The 12,882-nt window shown below is 50.1% G+C and overlaps 1 protein-coding gene across 5 annotated transcripts in view; it reads right to left on the minus strand.

Moving 5' to 3' along the window:
* The window catches only part of LOC111835584 (metabotropic glutamate receptor 8), a 128,365-nt gene that overhangs the window by 24,497 nt on the left and 90,986 nt on the right, over positions 1 to 12,882 (minus strand). For all 5 annotated transcript variants that reach the window (XM_023796048.2, XM_023796047.2, XM_072713590.1 and 2 more), the window contains one exon: positions 5,871 to 6,071. In XM_023796048.2, the coding sequence (XP_023651816.2) occupies positions 5,871 to 6,071 (201 nt within the window). The remainder of the gene's footprint in view (positions 1 to 5,870; positions 6,072 to 12,882) is intronic.

Below are 12,882 nucleotides of genomic sequence, written 5' to 3' on the forward strand. Positions count from 1 at the left end.
AGCTTAAGGCCATCGTTATGGAGGAGATGCATATCGCCAGTTGTGGGGCTTTATTTCAGGGTTAGATCCCAAGGGAAAGGGCACTGCTGCTTGCTGGAATTCAACAAGGCGGCATTTTTATAAAGTCTAACGGCATTTGAGTGGGGAGGAGTGGGGAGACCATGGCTGAGCATTTTTAGGAAAAACATAGGGGCAGAGAGATGGACACGTTTATGGGCAAACAGGATGGGGTCACAAGGGCATATACAGAGGAGGGGCCACAGGGGCACCAGCCCCAACTGAAAGCTGATTGGCCACTGCAGGGATCCTCCCCTGTCACTCACCAATTCAAAATATTTAATTGGCTAATGATAAGGTTGGCCCCTATGCCTCAGTTCCCCCCCCCCCCCCCAAGCCTCTCATATAAAAAAAATCCTAGAATCTCCCCTGCATCTGCATTTATTTAATAGTAATGAATGATAGTGTAATAATAAGAGGAGTTGCTCATCCTGTCACTGTCAAAACATGGTTTCGAGTTGTGCTTGTCGCGGCAATCAATCTATGACTGATAATAAAGCAAAGCTGTTGATCAAGTTCATGTGATTAAACTCGGACCGACATCTCCAAGGGCCAGTGCGGAGCTGCAGCACGGAACCATTCTGCTGGCTCTTAGCCAATCAGCAGCCAGGTGACACAGCTTTTTGCTGGCCGTGGGCCAATCACTGGGCTGTGCACACAGCCGTGCGGTATGGTGCTTAGTCAGTCAGTTAATGAGGACAAATTCAATTATTCCTCAGTCCTATTATGTTTAAAGCACTCGGAGAACTGCACTATGCAGTGCAACAGCATGCAGTTTAACTAAAAGTCTGAGGTGGGATCAACTCCTGTAGCTGAAAGAGTCGCTCAGGAAGTGAAAGACAAAGTCTCCCAAACTGAACGTTTTCCAGTACAGGCCCTCACCCCCCCCCCATGCATGTGACCGCCAGCGGTACAAGTTTCGCACGTCAGCACACATCACACATTGGCTTCACAGGTATTGTGAATATTAGACAATTTTTTTGGATCTGTAAACAGTGACAAATGTTTCGCACATTTAATTCTGCCTTCTGTTAAGATCAGCTGCAGCCATATGCCCTTAAATGTGATGGGATGTCACGCGGCAGGTGAACCAGCCAGGCTCTGCCGCATTGCCGTGGGAAACCGCCACTTGTTAACTCGCTGCATGGCTGCAGCCGCCGAGCCAGCGGGGACTGGCGCTAACCGCTAACCAGCTAACCGCCCATGTCCGTATTCCCTCCAAACTCGCCTTACAGCCAAACGTGGCGGGCAGGACTATTGGATAGATGCTGTGATCTGTTGCTATAAAGGACATGATACCCTAGAAGGTGGCCTCCACTAAAACGGGGCCTCAAAATGGGCACCCGCGCGCCCCCATGCCCCCCCCCCCCCCAAACATAGGAGGGCCTCTGGGTACCAGTGAGGGATTGGTGTCTCGTTTTGATGCCAGTGGGAATCGCTGGGAAGAAGCCATGCTACTCAGCCGATCTGCATGGATGCTCTGCCAGTGATAACGAGAGGAAGTGGGAAGCTGGAGAGAGACAGCATTCGTTCAACATCAACAAGCCTTGGGAAGAGACGAATGACGTATGGGGGCCTGTCGGGCTGGGGCGCTCTACTGGTTCTGAATATCAGACTCCTGTGGGGAGAGCCTGTCCCCCACTGCTCATCTACATCAGGGTTATTGTCCTTATAGTTTTAATTGAACGCAGTGAGGGAGTGATGTTTGTCTGCCCGCCGTGACATTTGTCTGCCCGTGACGTTTGTCTACTTGGCGTGGCCTTTTTCTGCCTAGTGTAACGTTCTTCTACCCATGACGTTTGTCTGGCCGGCTTGACGTCTGTCCACCCGGAGTGGCATTTGTCTGTCCGGTCTGGTTTCACTTTTCACGGGATGGGCAAGTCCTGGGTGGTAACAGACACTTTTTGTGGGACGGGCGGTGGAACCAGACCGCAAGAAGATGGAAAGAGAGAAAAAGCAGCTGGTTGAGCAGCTCGTGTCACACAGGTGAGGCGCGAAACAAAAGAGAAACTGGCATGTTTCAGATCCGACTTGGGGAATGATGTCAGCACTGTAAGGCAAAGTAAAACACAGCGAGTTAAGCCTGTGCTGGGGGCGACATCACCTCTGATAAACACGCTCACACCCATCCATGGAGCTCTGGAAGGATCCGGCAAATGTAAAAGATATGCATGCTAAGGTACCAGAATGATTTGGGATTATATTTTTTGGATCTGAGCCTATTACCCTCCAGCAGTAAGGTGACAAAGTGTGTGACACAGTGACACAGGGGTCCAAAAAAACTGATCTGAACTGTCTGAGATCCACGCCTGTACAATGAGACACAGCTGTGACTGCCCCCCCCATGAAGGCTGCCGTGATCTTCCCCACAGAGGGTGTGGTATGTCGAATATGATGCCTTTACAAAATGTTGTCAAAATCAGGTAAAATCTCTCACACGCAAACTATTTTCAAAAACTGAAAACAAATGATTTAATTCCTGGGACTGGGGAATGAATAATATTCCAATCTGCTTCTCAGTTCTTTTCATTTATCCTGAATGCCTCCCCTACTTCCGGCAGGTTATCGATCGATACACAGCAGTGACGCTGCTCCTCCATTGATGCTGTTCTGTGAGGTGCATTAAAACTCCCCAAGCTGATGTGCAGGACTGTTCATACACAAATATGTAACATTGGATCACTGTCCTCAATAAATAAAGGAATAAATATAATATTCTGTGTCATTTCCCTGACTGGCTTCTCTTTATCTAGTTCTAGGACTTACGTGAAAATCTGATCACGTTTTATGTGAAGTTTATACAGAAATAGAGAACATTCTAAATGGATCGCAAACTTTTCAGCACCACTGTATGTATGTAGAAGAATGGAGCGCAAGGACATATGTCCTGCAGATGAGAGCAGCGAGAGGTCTGTAAAAGCGACAAGGACATATGTCCTGCAGATGAGAGCAGCGAGAGGTCTGTAAAAGCGACAAGGACATATGTCCTGCAGATGAGAGCAGCGAGAGGTCTGTAAAAGCGACAAGGACATATGTCCTGCAGATGAGAGCAGCGAGAGGTCTGTAAAAGCGACAAGGACATATGTCCTGCAGATGAGAGCAGCGAGAGGTCTGTAAAAGCGACAAGGACATATGTCCTGCAGAAGAGAGCAGCGAGAGGTCTGTAAAAGCGACAAGGACATATGTCCTGCAGATGAGAGCAGCGAGAGGTCTGTAAAAGCGACAAGGACATATGTCCTGCAGATGAGAGCAGCGAGAGGTCTGTAAAAGCGACAAGGACATATGTCCTGCAGAAGAGAGCAGCGAGAGGTCTGTAAAAGCGACAAGGACATATGTCCTGCAGAAGAGAGCAGCGAGAGGTCTGTAAAAGCGACAAGGACATATGTCCTGCAGAAGAGAGCAGCGAGAGGTCTGTAAAAGCGACAAGGACATATGTCCTGCAGATGAGAGCAGCGAGAGGTCTGTAAAAGCGACAAGGACATATGTCCTGCAGATGAGAGCAGCGAGAGGTCTGTAAAAGCGACAAGGACATATGTCCTGCAGATGAGAGCAGCGAGAGGTCTGTAAAAGCGACAAGGACATATGTCCTGCAGAAGAGAGCAGCGAGAGGTCTGTAAAAGCGACAAGGACATATGTCCTGCAGATGAGAGCAGCGAGAGGTCTGTAAAAGCGACAAGGACATATGTCCTGCAGATGAGAGCAGTGAGAGGTCTGTAAAAGCGACAAGGACATATGTCCTGCAGAAGAGAGCAGCGAGAGGTCTGTAAAAGCGACAAGGACATATGTCCTGCAGATGAGAGCAGTGAGAGGTCTGTAAAAGCGACAAGGACATATGTCCTGCAGATGAGAGCAGCGAGAGGTCTGTAAAAGCGACAATGTCCAGCAGGACGAGGCCCGTCACTGTCGAAGGGGTGTAATCAGTCTGAGCTGCACAAAGTCATTCTGCAGGCTGATAGCAGAAAATGATTAAATGACATCTCTCTGACTGCTTTGGCCAAATGGGAACATTTTAAGCTTTGAGAAAAACGATGTATCTCTCTTAAATGGCAGCGCTAATCGCAGCCGTAATGGTGAATGCGTAATGACACAATTATGAAAATAAACAGCATCCGCGGCTATAGGAGGTCTTGCGGAATAAAGGGAGCAAAGCAGAGAGGCAGATGGTGTGAGAATGGAGAAAGACTAACATCGTACGCTGAAGCCGAACAGGACCGGCTGAGCCAGAGACTCTGAGCAGACTGTCTGACTTCCTGTGTGGTTAATTAAGTGATTTCTGCAGTGCGAATCAAAAACACGGGGCTCTTACAGCCACGAGGAGCCGTGCTGAGGCAGGAGGGCCCTGGGGGCGACTCACAGAGGAGCTCAGCTATCCTGTCCTATGCCAGGGGGGTCTGGCTTTCCAAGATGTGGGGGTCTGGGGTAGGGAGGCCACCAAACTCTGTAATTCCCACCACAACCAATAAATTAAAATGTGTCTTTGCTAAGTGTGGACAGGGCATAGGCTATTGCGCTTTAGGTTGGCTTGATTGGTATGAGCCCAGCACCCTGTTCCTGATCTGTGAGGGCTCTTTCAGAGTCCCATCCAATCACACTCCAGCTAGCATCGGTAAGCTGAATGCCCAATCAGCAAGCAGAAAACAAATCACATGGCTGGGTCTAGCTTTCACAGAGCAGGGCTTCCTGGAGGGGCATGTAAGCACACAGTCACCAGGCTAAAAATGCTTTTTTTAAGTATAAGCGGGATCAGTAAGGCAACGCAAGGAGGGTGACGCATCGTTTGACAGTGTGAAGTCTTCAAATAAAAACTGAAGAGTCGTCTTCAAGTTGACTATCTGCACTAGCATGAATGAGCTATAAAAAAATCCCATCAATATCAGCACTGGCCAGCAGGTAGCGCCGTGGTTAATGACGTGCCCTCAAAGCTCAACACCCATATTGTGGAATCCATAACAGGAGCCATCCAGTAACAGAGCCAGCTGAGCCAGTTTATATAAATCACATTCTCCACACTTCACCCTCCAGCACCTGGAGCTGTTTTTCTCGCCCAAAGGTGTTTTTTCAGGATGCAGACACATTACTGCTCGTTAAATCCATCTCCAGCCGGCAGCCTGACGTAGCAGACGCAGGCCGGGGACAGCGGCCCCTCCATCGGCGGGCGTCCAAAGCCCCGTAATCCCGCGCAGGTAAACTCTCGCGAAGCCGCCAGAATCCCGACGGACGGCCACCATCTGAGATTAAGCTGAGCCCTGACAGCAGAAGGAGGAACTCCGCGCTCCGATGGCGCGGGAAGGCCTCAAGTACTCAAGGTATCAATGCACATGTTGAACTAAGCTGGTAACCTAGTGCAATAAGGCTGCCGACTTTAAACTACAATGGAAGAAAGTCTAGTACATGTACAGAAGCAAAGACAGTGCACTTCAGTTATGTCACCTTCAATTTAAAGCTCTTTGATTCTGCCAGTGATACAGCAAAGCAGCGAGCTGCAGAAAGTATGCAAAGTGAATTAACTGAAGGTAACAGAAAAACACCCAGTCGGTGGTAAAGGGCTCATTCTGTTCCACATTTTGGCCTTTGGGAATGAGTGAGGAAAATGTGAGCAATGGAGAGTCTCCACCGGCATCAACAGGCTACCCCTCAGTTTACAAGATGCAACCTGCCCTATCGGAAGGTTCTCAGACCACCGGCACGCCAGCCCTACAGGAACCGGCCAATGGACCATCTTCCCTTTTTCTCCTTAGAGCAGCAAAACGTGAGATTTGACCATGTGCAGCCTCACAGGGTGCCGGCTAAAGCCCAGCGAACGGCCCACACACCGTTGAAGCTGACGGCCCGGATGTGCATGAGCAGCTCCTTGCCGTCGATGTTGCTCATGCGGGGACAGAGGCCCAGGTATCCGGAGCAGAGCTGCCGATGCATGCGGTGCAGGGCATGCGCCATGGCGTACACGGCGTCGATCACGAACTGCACCTTGCCCTCCTGCTCGTAGATGGAGTCTCTGCCAACCTTCTCTGTCCCTGGGGGAGACAAAAGGCAGCAGCTGAATTAGCTATAGTGAAAAAAATAACAAATCATTTCCTATTTGAGCAAAGGTTTTCTGAGGAAAGAAAGAGAACATTGTGCACACAACACCCACACAGGAGACATCTCCTGCTCTTCCAGAACAAACATCCCTGACATTTATGCCAGCATTTACTGGAAGATGAGCCATTTTCTATTGAACTCCAATCGTCATAGAAACACCTGACTACCCACAGAAAATTTCTCTTAACTCCGAATGACTAACTGTAGCTTGTCTGTGTAAAGAAAAACAAATGCCCCCCCCCCCTCCCCCTCAGGAGTAGAGGGACACAGCGACATAGCCACAATAACAGACACTCCTATGCAAACTGGACCAGATACGAGATTTTATCCGAAAATGAGGCTTTATTGAAATCGCTTCAAATGAGCCAAATAATCCTATGTGCAAGGAGCATCAAATAAAAAACACATTTGTGACAGTTGTTGGGAATTATTGGCAACAAGCGTAAACAAAGAGAATTCCCGATACTCGGTGCCAACAGCTGCCCATGGACAGTCACCAGCGGACCAGTTGTTCTTTCTGATTTTCAGCCATAATGCATTTGTTTTAACTGAAAACAGGGCAAAAAGGCCAGTTTGGGCAAAACTGTAATGGCTCAAGGTTGGAATCTCCAAAAAAGGACTGTCCGACTTCAAGAGACGGAGTTCATAATTAATTACTCAGGGTTGGGGGGACAGCGTCAATTGCAGATTGTTTTTTATTCACTAAATAAAGAAGACTATTTCTATCTCCTCAAGTCTCCCCAGGCCGAGCACCGCAGGGGCGAAATGTATGGAGCCGCAGACCACGGACACCCCCCAACCCCCCACGCGCTCCCCAGAGGGTACAGGGCATTCACTGAAGGATCGGTGACATCTGCTTCGCTTGCTAAGTCACATCACATTAATAAATACACAATGCTGGGATTAAATGGCTGTGCAAGTCGGTAATTGAAACCAAATTGGATTCAATTGACCATTGCTGACAGAGGTACTGTATTTAATGAATTTGCCAATTTTGATTACACACATATTATATGATCACATACCTTTGAACAAACTGAACTCCTTGGGTATTTTTCTATTTAACCGTGAGCATTAGGTTCCAGTCTGTCCTTTCTGCTGTAGCGCTGGTGTCCCTCGTACTGTACTGCCGGCGTGGCTTTAATGCCACAGCGACTTTGTTCGCATGCCTTATAATTTCCACTGCGGGAGTCACTTTCGGAATTGAGATTCATTATCATCTTTCCATCAGGTGATATTGCAAGATGAGACTTGTGGGGAACCGGCAGAGATGAGTGACTGCCTGACCTCCCGCTTAAACCGCCAATGTGAAAAACAAAGAGCAGAATAAAAGCTGCCACATGTGCGCGATGCGTTTGACTGATCTGTGGCGGGAGACCGGGCCGGCAGGTACCGTGGGGCATAGGCTCTCAATACAGGAAATATTGGGTTCACATCTCACACACGAACCGTGCGTCCTGGGTTCACACCTCACACGCGAACCGTGCGTCCTGGGTTCACACCTCACACGCGAACCGCGCGTCCTGGGTTCACATCTCACATGCAAACCGTGCGTCCTGGGTTCACATCTCACACGCGAACCGTGTGTCCTGTCAAAACGGTCATGGACTCAATCCATCAGGTCTCCTAGCTGGAGTTAATTGGAGGCGGCAGCTAATTAAGCAGCCTGCTGCTGTCGGTCACTCTGGCCGAGACGGACGCAGGGAGGGCTGCATGTCAGGCTCTGAGGTGACAAGGAACCTGCAGTCATGCAAAACGACTCAGAATACAGAGCAAAGCTGCTGGGGTTACAATCTGCCCCCGCTGCACCCCCCAGGCAAAAAAATGTTACATCTCACTTGATGACAGACAACTTAATCACATGAACGAGCAGTATGGACAACTGCTAGTTAGGCAGCAAATTCAATTCCCCACCAGAATGTAGCCTTTCGTCATCTGTTGGGGCACCATTGTCTTTGAGAAAGGAAATAAATAAGTAACAAAGCAACATGGGCAGACGCTGACGAACAATGCAACCCTACATAAGGAGTTTGTATTTCTGCAGAATATATTTATGTTAATTGTTCTCGTGAGCGTATTAATTTTTGAGTTCCATAGATGGAGGCACTTCTGGTTCCAAGAAGGGGTCTGGGGTGTGATTATTGTTTTGGGTGCAACTTAGCTTAAGTTTAAAGCCAGTTGAACAAGAAATATCTTTTTTTCTGTAGATGGAAAAGCAGCAAGATTGGCTAAGGTCACATATGTATATTGCACCCGATGGTTCAATCCCATGCCAAATGAGTGTTAGCCTACTAACTCAATAAGATCAGAGCTTATCTACACTGTCATTATTAGCCCAATGAGACCAGAGCTTACAGATTTACAAACACAGTATTTACCCAATAAACCCTCAAGCTTAAAGATTTACAGGGTTACTCTTAACCCAATCAGACCCCAGCTTACAGACTTACAGACACAGTATTAACCCAATGAGACTCAAGCTTTTAGATTTTCTTATAGACTCACAGGACAAGTCTCAGTTTTAACTATAGGTATTTGTATAATTTAGGCCATTTAACCCTAACCCTGCTCCACACAATCGCTCTGACTCTTTGGTACCTCAGTTCTGTGGACCAAGAAGAAAATGGTGAGATATGAGTGGCTGCACGGCCGCCCTTGGAGGGGGTGTTTCCCATCCTGTGAAGGAGCTTTCCGTGAGAGTTTAGGGCACTCAGAGTGGGTGGCGCCTTGTGACGGTTCCCTGAGCTCCTTCCATGGGCAGCAAGCCGGACGGATTGATCCTCTAGGACGGAACATCTTTCGGGTTCCCGGTGGGACACCACAGCCCAGCATGCTGAGCCCCCCGCAGTGCTGCCATTAGCGCCTGAGTTCTCCTGTCCCAACCTGCCGCTGACCCCCCCCCCCCCCCTGCAGGGCTGACGCAGGAGGGAGCTGGTCAGGTGGGGGGTCCCCCGCTTCAAAGACTCTCAGGTACCTTAGTGCTCAGGTTCTTGCTGTCTGAGAAAGGTCAGATAGATCACGCAGCTGAACACTGCAGCTTCCAGTCACCACCCCCTTCCGCCCCCCCCTCCCGGCCCAGCGTCGCCCCCGCCTCAAGCATCACTTCATCCGTGAGACACCAGCGGGCCAAAGCGGGGGACTGCCAATGAGGGATAACAGCCCCCCACCTGCGAGATGCTGCATTTTTAAAAAAGGAGGAGTATGAAATCGTATCAATGATATCCTGCTGGTATGCAGCGGGGGCAACGGGTCCCGAGAGGCAGCTCCACAAAAAGACCCCCCCCCCCCCCAACACTTTCCACAGGTACAGGAAATGCCACGCCCCTCCCAGGTGCCGGGGGGGCTTAGCAGCAAGGCCAGTGGAGGGGCAGTAATTACATTTGTGCTTCTTTAATTTTGCTGGATGAGAGCTCGTCTCGCAGGGGGGGCGTGTGCCGCCTGATTAAACGATTAAACCCTCCGCTGAAGACGGACTGGGGGGAGACAACAAACTCACCGAGGAACAGCCGCCTTCTGAAAGGTTTGCGTTGACTCGCCACGCCGCCATGTGATTGGTCAGTGGTGAGGCCGTCGCCCGGTCCTTGTGAACGGTACCGATGCAGACAGATTACATTAGCTCCTGCTCAGCCCCGCTGGGTCAGCACCACTTAGGTAAATGGCTGCCATGGACCGGAAACAGCAAGGACATGCTAAGAAAATGCAGAGGTTATTTTCCGAATGATGCTATGGTCTCAGATGTGACCTCTCCTTAAACCCGAGGAAAGGTCGGGGGGGGGCAGCCCTGGTGCGTAATTAGCCCTGTAGGATCTTCAGCAGCTTGTATTTCTGCTCCATCTGTTGTGACACGGATGCAGGTGACACACACACTGACGCAGACATTTTCTGATGTTTCAGTCACAATAAGATGGGGACAATTGTACTCTCGTCAAGATGGATTCCCCCAATCTTCAGCACAAAGAAAGGAAAAATAAATTCATATTCATAAACCTGACAATATAAAACAAGACCAACAATTTAAAATGGCCACTCAGACAAACTGCACCAAAGAGCGTGTCGATCTGGCACCTCTGCTATCGATCCACTAAGCCGCTCGTCAGCAATGCCATTCACCAGAAAAATAGGTATATGTAGAATCTGTCCCTGCCTTAATTTTGACCACCCCCCCTTTAATGAACCTGTCAGAAACAATGCCATTTGTGATGGGAGCGGATCATTTTATACCTGCATGGGGGAATAATTCACAGCAAGAATGGGAAGAGACATGGGGGGGGGGGGCTGGCTGGGATCCAGCTGTCATGAGAAGTGACACATTTATCATTCAGCAGAGGTCAGAGGTCACAGACTATTGGGGGTTGGGGGGGGAGCTGGCTGGGGAATCCTGAGCTATCACTCCTTCCGGAGCGGCGGGGGGCGAATCATATACGGCCGAGACCCACGATGTCACACTCACACTCCAGCAATGCCGAATATTAATGCTCCCCAACTCCGGCCAATCAGAGACCGGTGTTATGACACTGCAGCTGTTCACCAGAACTGGGAATGACATGCGACACAGAAGCATGCCGTCGTTCTCCGATTCGCAAGCCCTTCAAACGTGACCCGCAGCAGCCAAACGTGAAGAACAATCGGAGGTTCCTTCCGGTGTGGCTCTTCCCGGCACAGGCAGAGCGGTGAGCGGCTGAAATACAAGGGCTTATCTGCTGGCTTTGGGCAGGAGGCCTTTCCAGGAAGCCTGAAGCATGACAGGAAAGTGGTTTTCCATTAGCGCAATGACAGGCCGCTATTGGCTCACTCCCACAGACCACCTGATCACAGTCCACCCAGTCAAAGCTCGTTGATACAGTGTGACTGGGATTAAGACATCAACATCGTAGGGGAAACACAGAAACAGAGTCCTCCTCCCCAGCATCGATTCCCTCACTCGGGTTCCCGAGACAGGGTGATGTAATTAAACTATTTGCTCGGCCTTTGGAGAAAAGGCCCCATCTATCTTAACCCCAGCTGTAAATGAGATTCCCCCGGGACTGACCTCGACAGCGACGTGTGACAGACCTGCCGACCGTGGGACTATGGGACTGCGTTCCCCCCCTTCATCCAGCCAGAAATGGAATAAATTGCATTTAATGGCGGCCCTCCCCTCGGCCACGACCCTGACTAGGGCTACTGACAGTTCCTCTCATCCTTCACCATACAGTCGTGGCGTGCGGTTAAATTATTTCAGTCGTGTGGTAATCCTTTAAGACAGACACACACCTGAGATCAGACGGGTAGAGGCACAGAGAGCTTTCGTACACGAGGCTTTGCGGAGCGAAACGCGCTCTCATACCAACCAGCTTATTGAATCCAGCCTTCGGTGTATTTGATTTTCTCAAAGGAACGTAAACCTATTTTTCGAGATCGTACATAAGACCTCTAATTAAAAAAAAAAAAAAACTTGTTTTTCATGTTGCATCGCAGCCTTTGTTTTGAACCCATTCAGCTACATATGGTGAAGCAGCAGCAGCCTCTGCAGCTTGATTTAGAATGAACAAGTGGGCTGTTAAAGGCTTTAAATGAAATAGATTTTTCACAGTGTAATCTGTGTACAAGCAATTGTGTTGCATGTATTGCACTTAATGCATGTGCAGCACGATTGCCGCGTGAAAATGTTCACCTAGCAGGAAAATGCGCTTGTGTTGGACACCCACGTGTGCGAGTGCCGTGGGGAACTACACGTCTTCCAGGTCGCGGCTTGGTGGGTGGAGAAATGTCAATGCCCAGCCGTGAGTGCCACTGACTACCTGAAGGAATCCCCCTTCAACACACGGGTTCAACGACAACATGCCATCACTATCTTTAAACTGGGGGCCTCGTCAGCCAAACGGGGCAGAGCTGAATGCCTGGAGATACCCCACTACGAGCCATCTGACTCGCTCCTAAGGGTTCCCCCCTCCCTCCTCACCCACGGCAGCGCCTGACAGAGAGCGGCCGGGGGCCACAGGGAGCTCTGCTGTTTGTTTTCTAAGCACCATCCAAGAGGCAGGAAGGACACCGCTATGCTTAATGACACAAACAGGAGCCATCTGAGCTCGGGGGAAAGGCACAATATCCCAGCATGCAGCAGGGCTGACTGCTGAGCTGCTGCAAGACGCGCACATGAATTCACATGAGCACACACACACACACACACACACACCAAAACACACACACACACAAATACAAGTCACACAAGTCAATGCACATACACACGCCCACACATGCACATACATGCACAACCACACGCGCCCACACCCACACGCCCTCACACACTCACGTACCCCCACACACACGCACAGCCAAACACACACGCGCCCACACACACGCACACACACACGCACAGTATGTACGTTGGCCAGGCGTGCTGCTGACTCAGCCATTTGTCACTCAGCACCCCCACACTCTGCAGTCGGCCAGGTAGGGAGACAGCGGCCGAAGCGCGTCTGATGGCACCAAAGCCCCATCTCAGCTTGACAATAAAATCTATTCAGATACGTGTCACCCCCATACAGGAGTACAGCTAGGTCCATCTGGGGAATACCACCAGGGCAAGACTGCCGTCCAGGGCAAGACTGCCGACCAGGGCAAGACTGCCGACCAGGGCAAGACTGCCGTCCAGGGCAAAACTGCCGACCAGGGCAAGACTGCCGTCCAGGGCAAAACTGCCGACCAGGGCAAGACTGCCGTCCAGGGCAAGACTGCCAACCAGGGCAAGACTGCCGTCCAGAG

Source organism: Paramormyrops kingsleyae, chromosome 1 (assembly GCF_048594095.1).
Source record: "Paramormyrops kingsleyae isolate MSU_618 chromosome 1, PKINGS_0.4, whole genome shotgun sequence".
Lineage (NCBI taxonomy): Eukaryota > Metazoa > Chordata > Actinopteri > Osteoglossiformes > Mormyridae > Paramormyrops > Paramormyrops kingsleyae.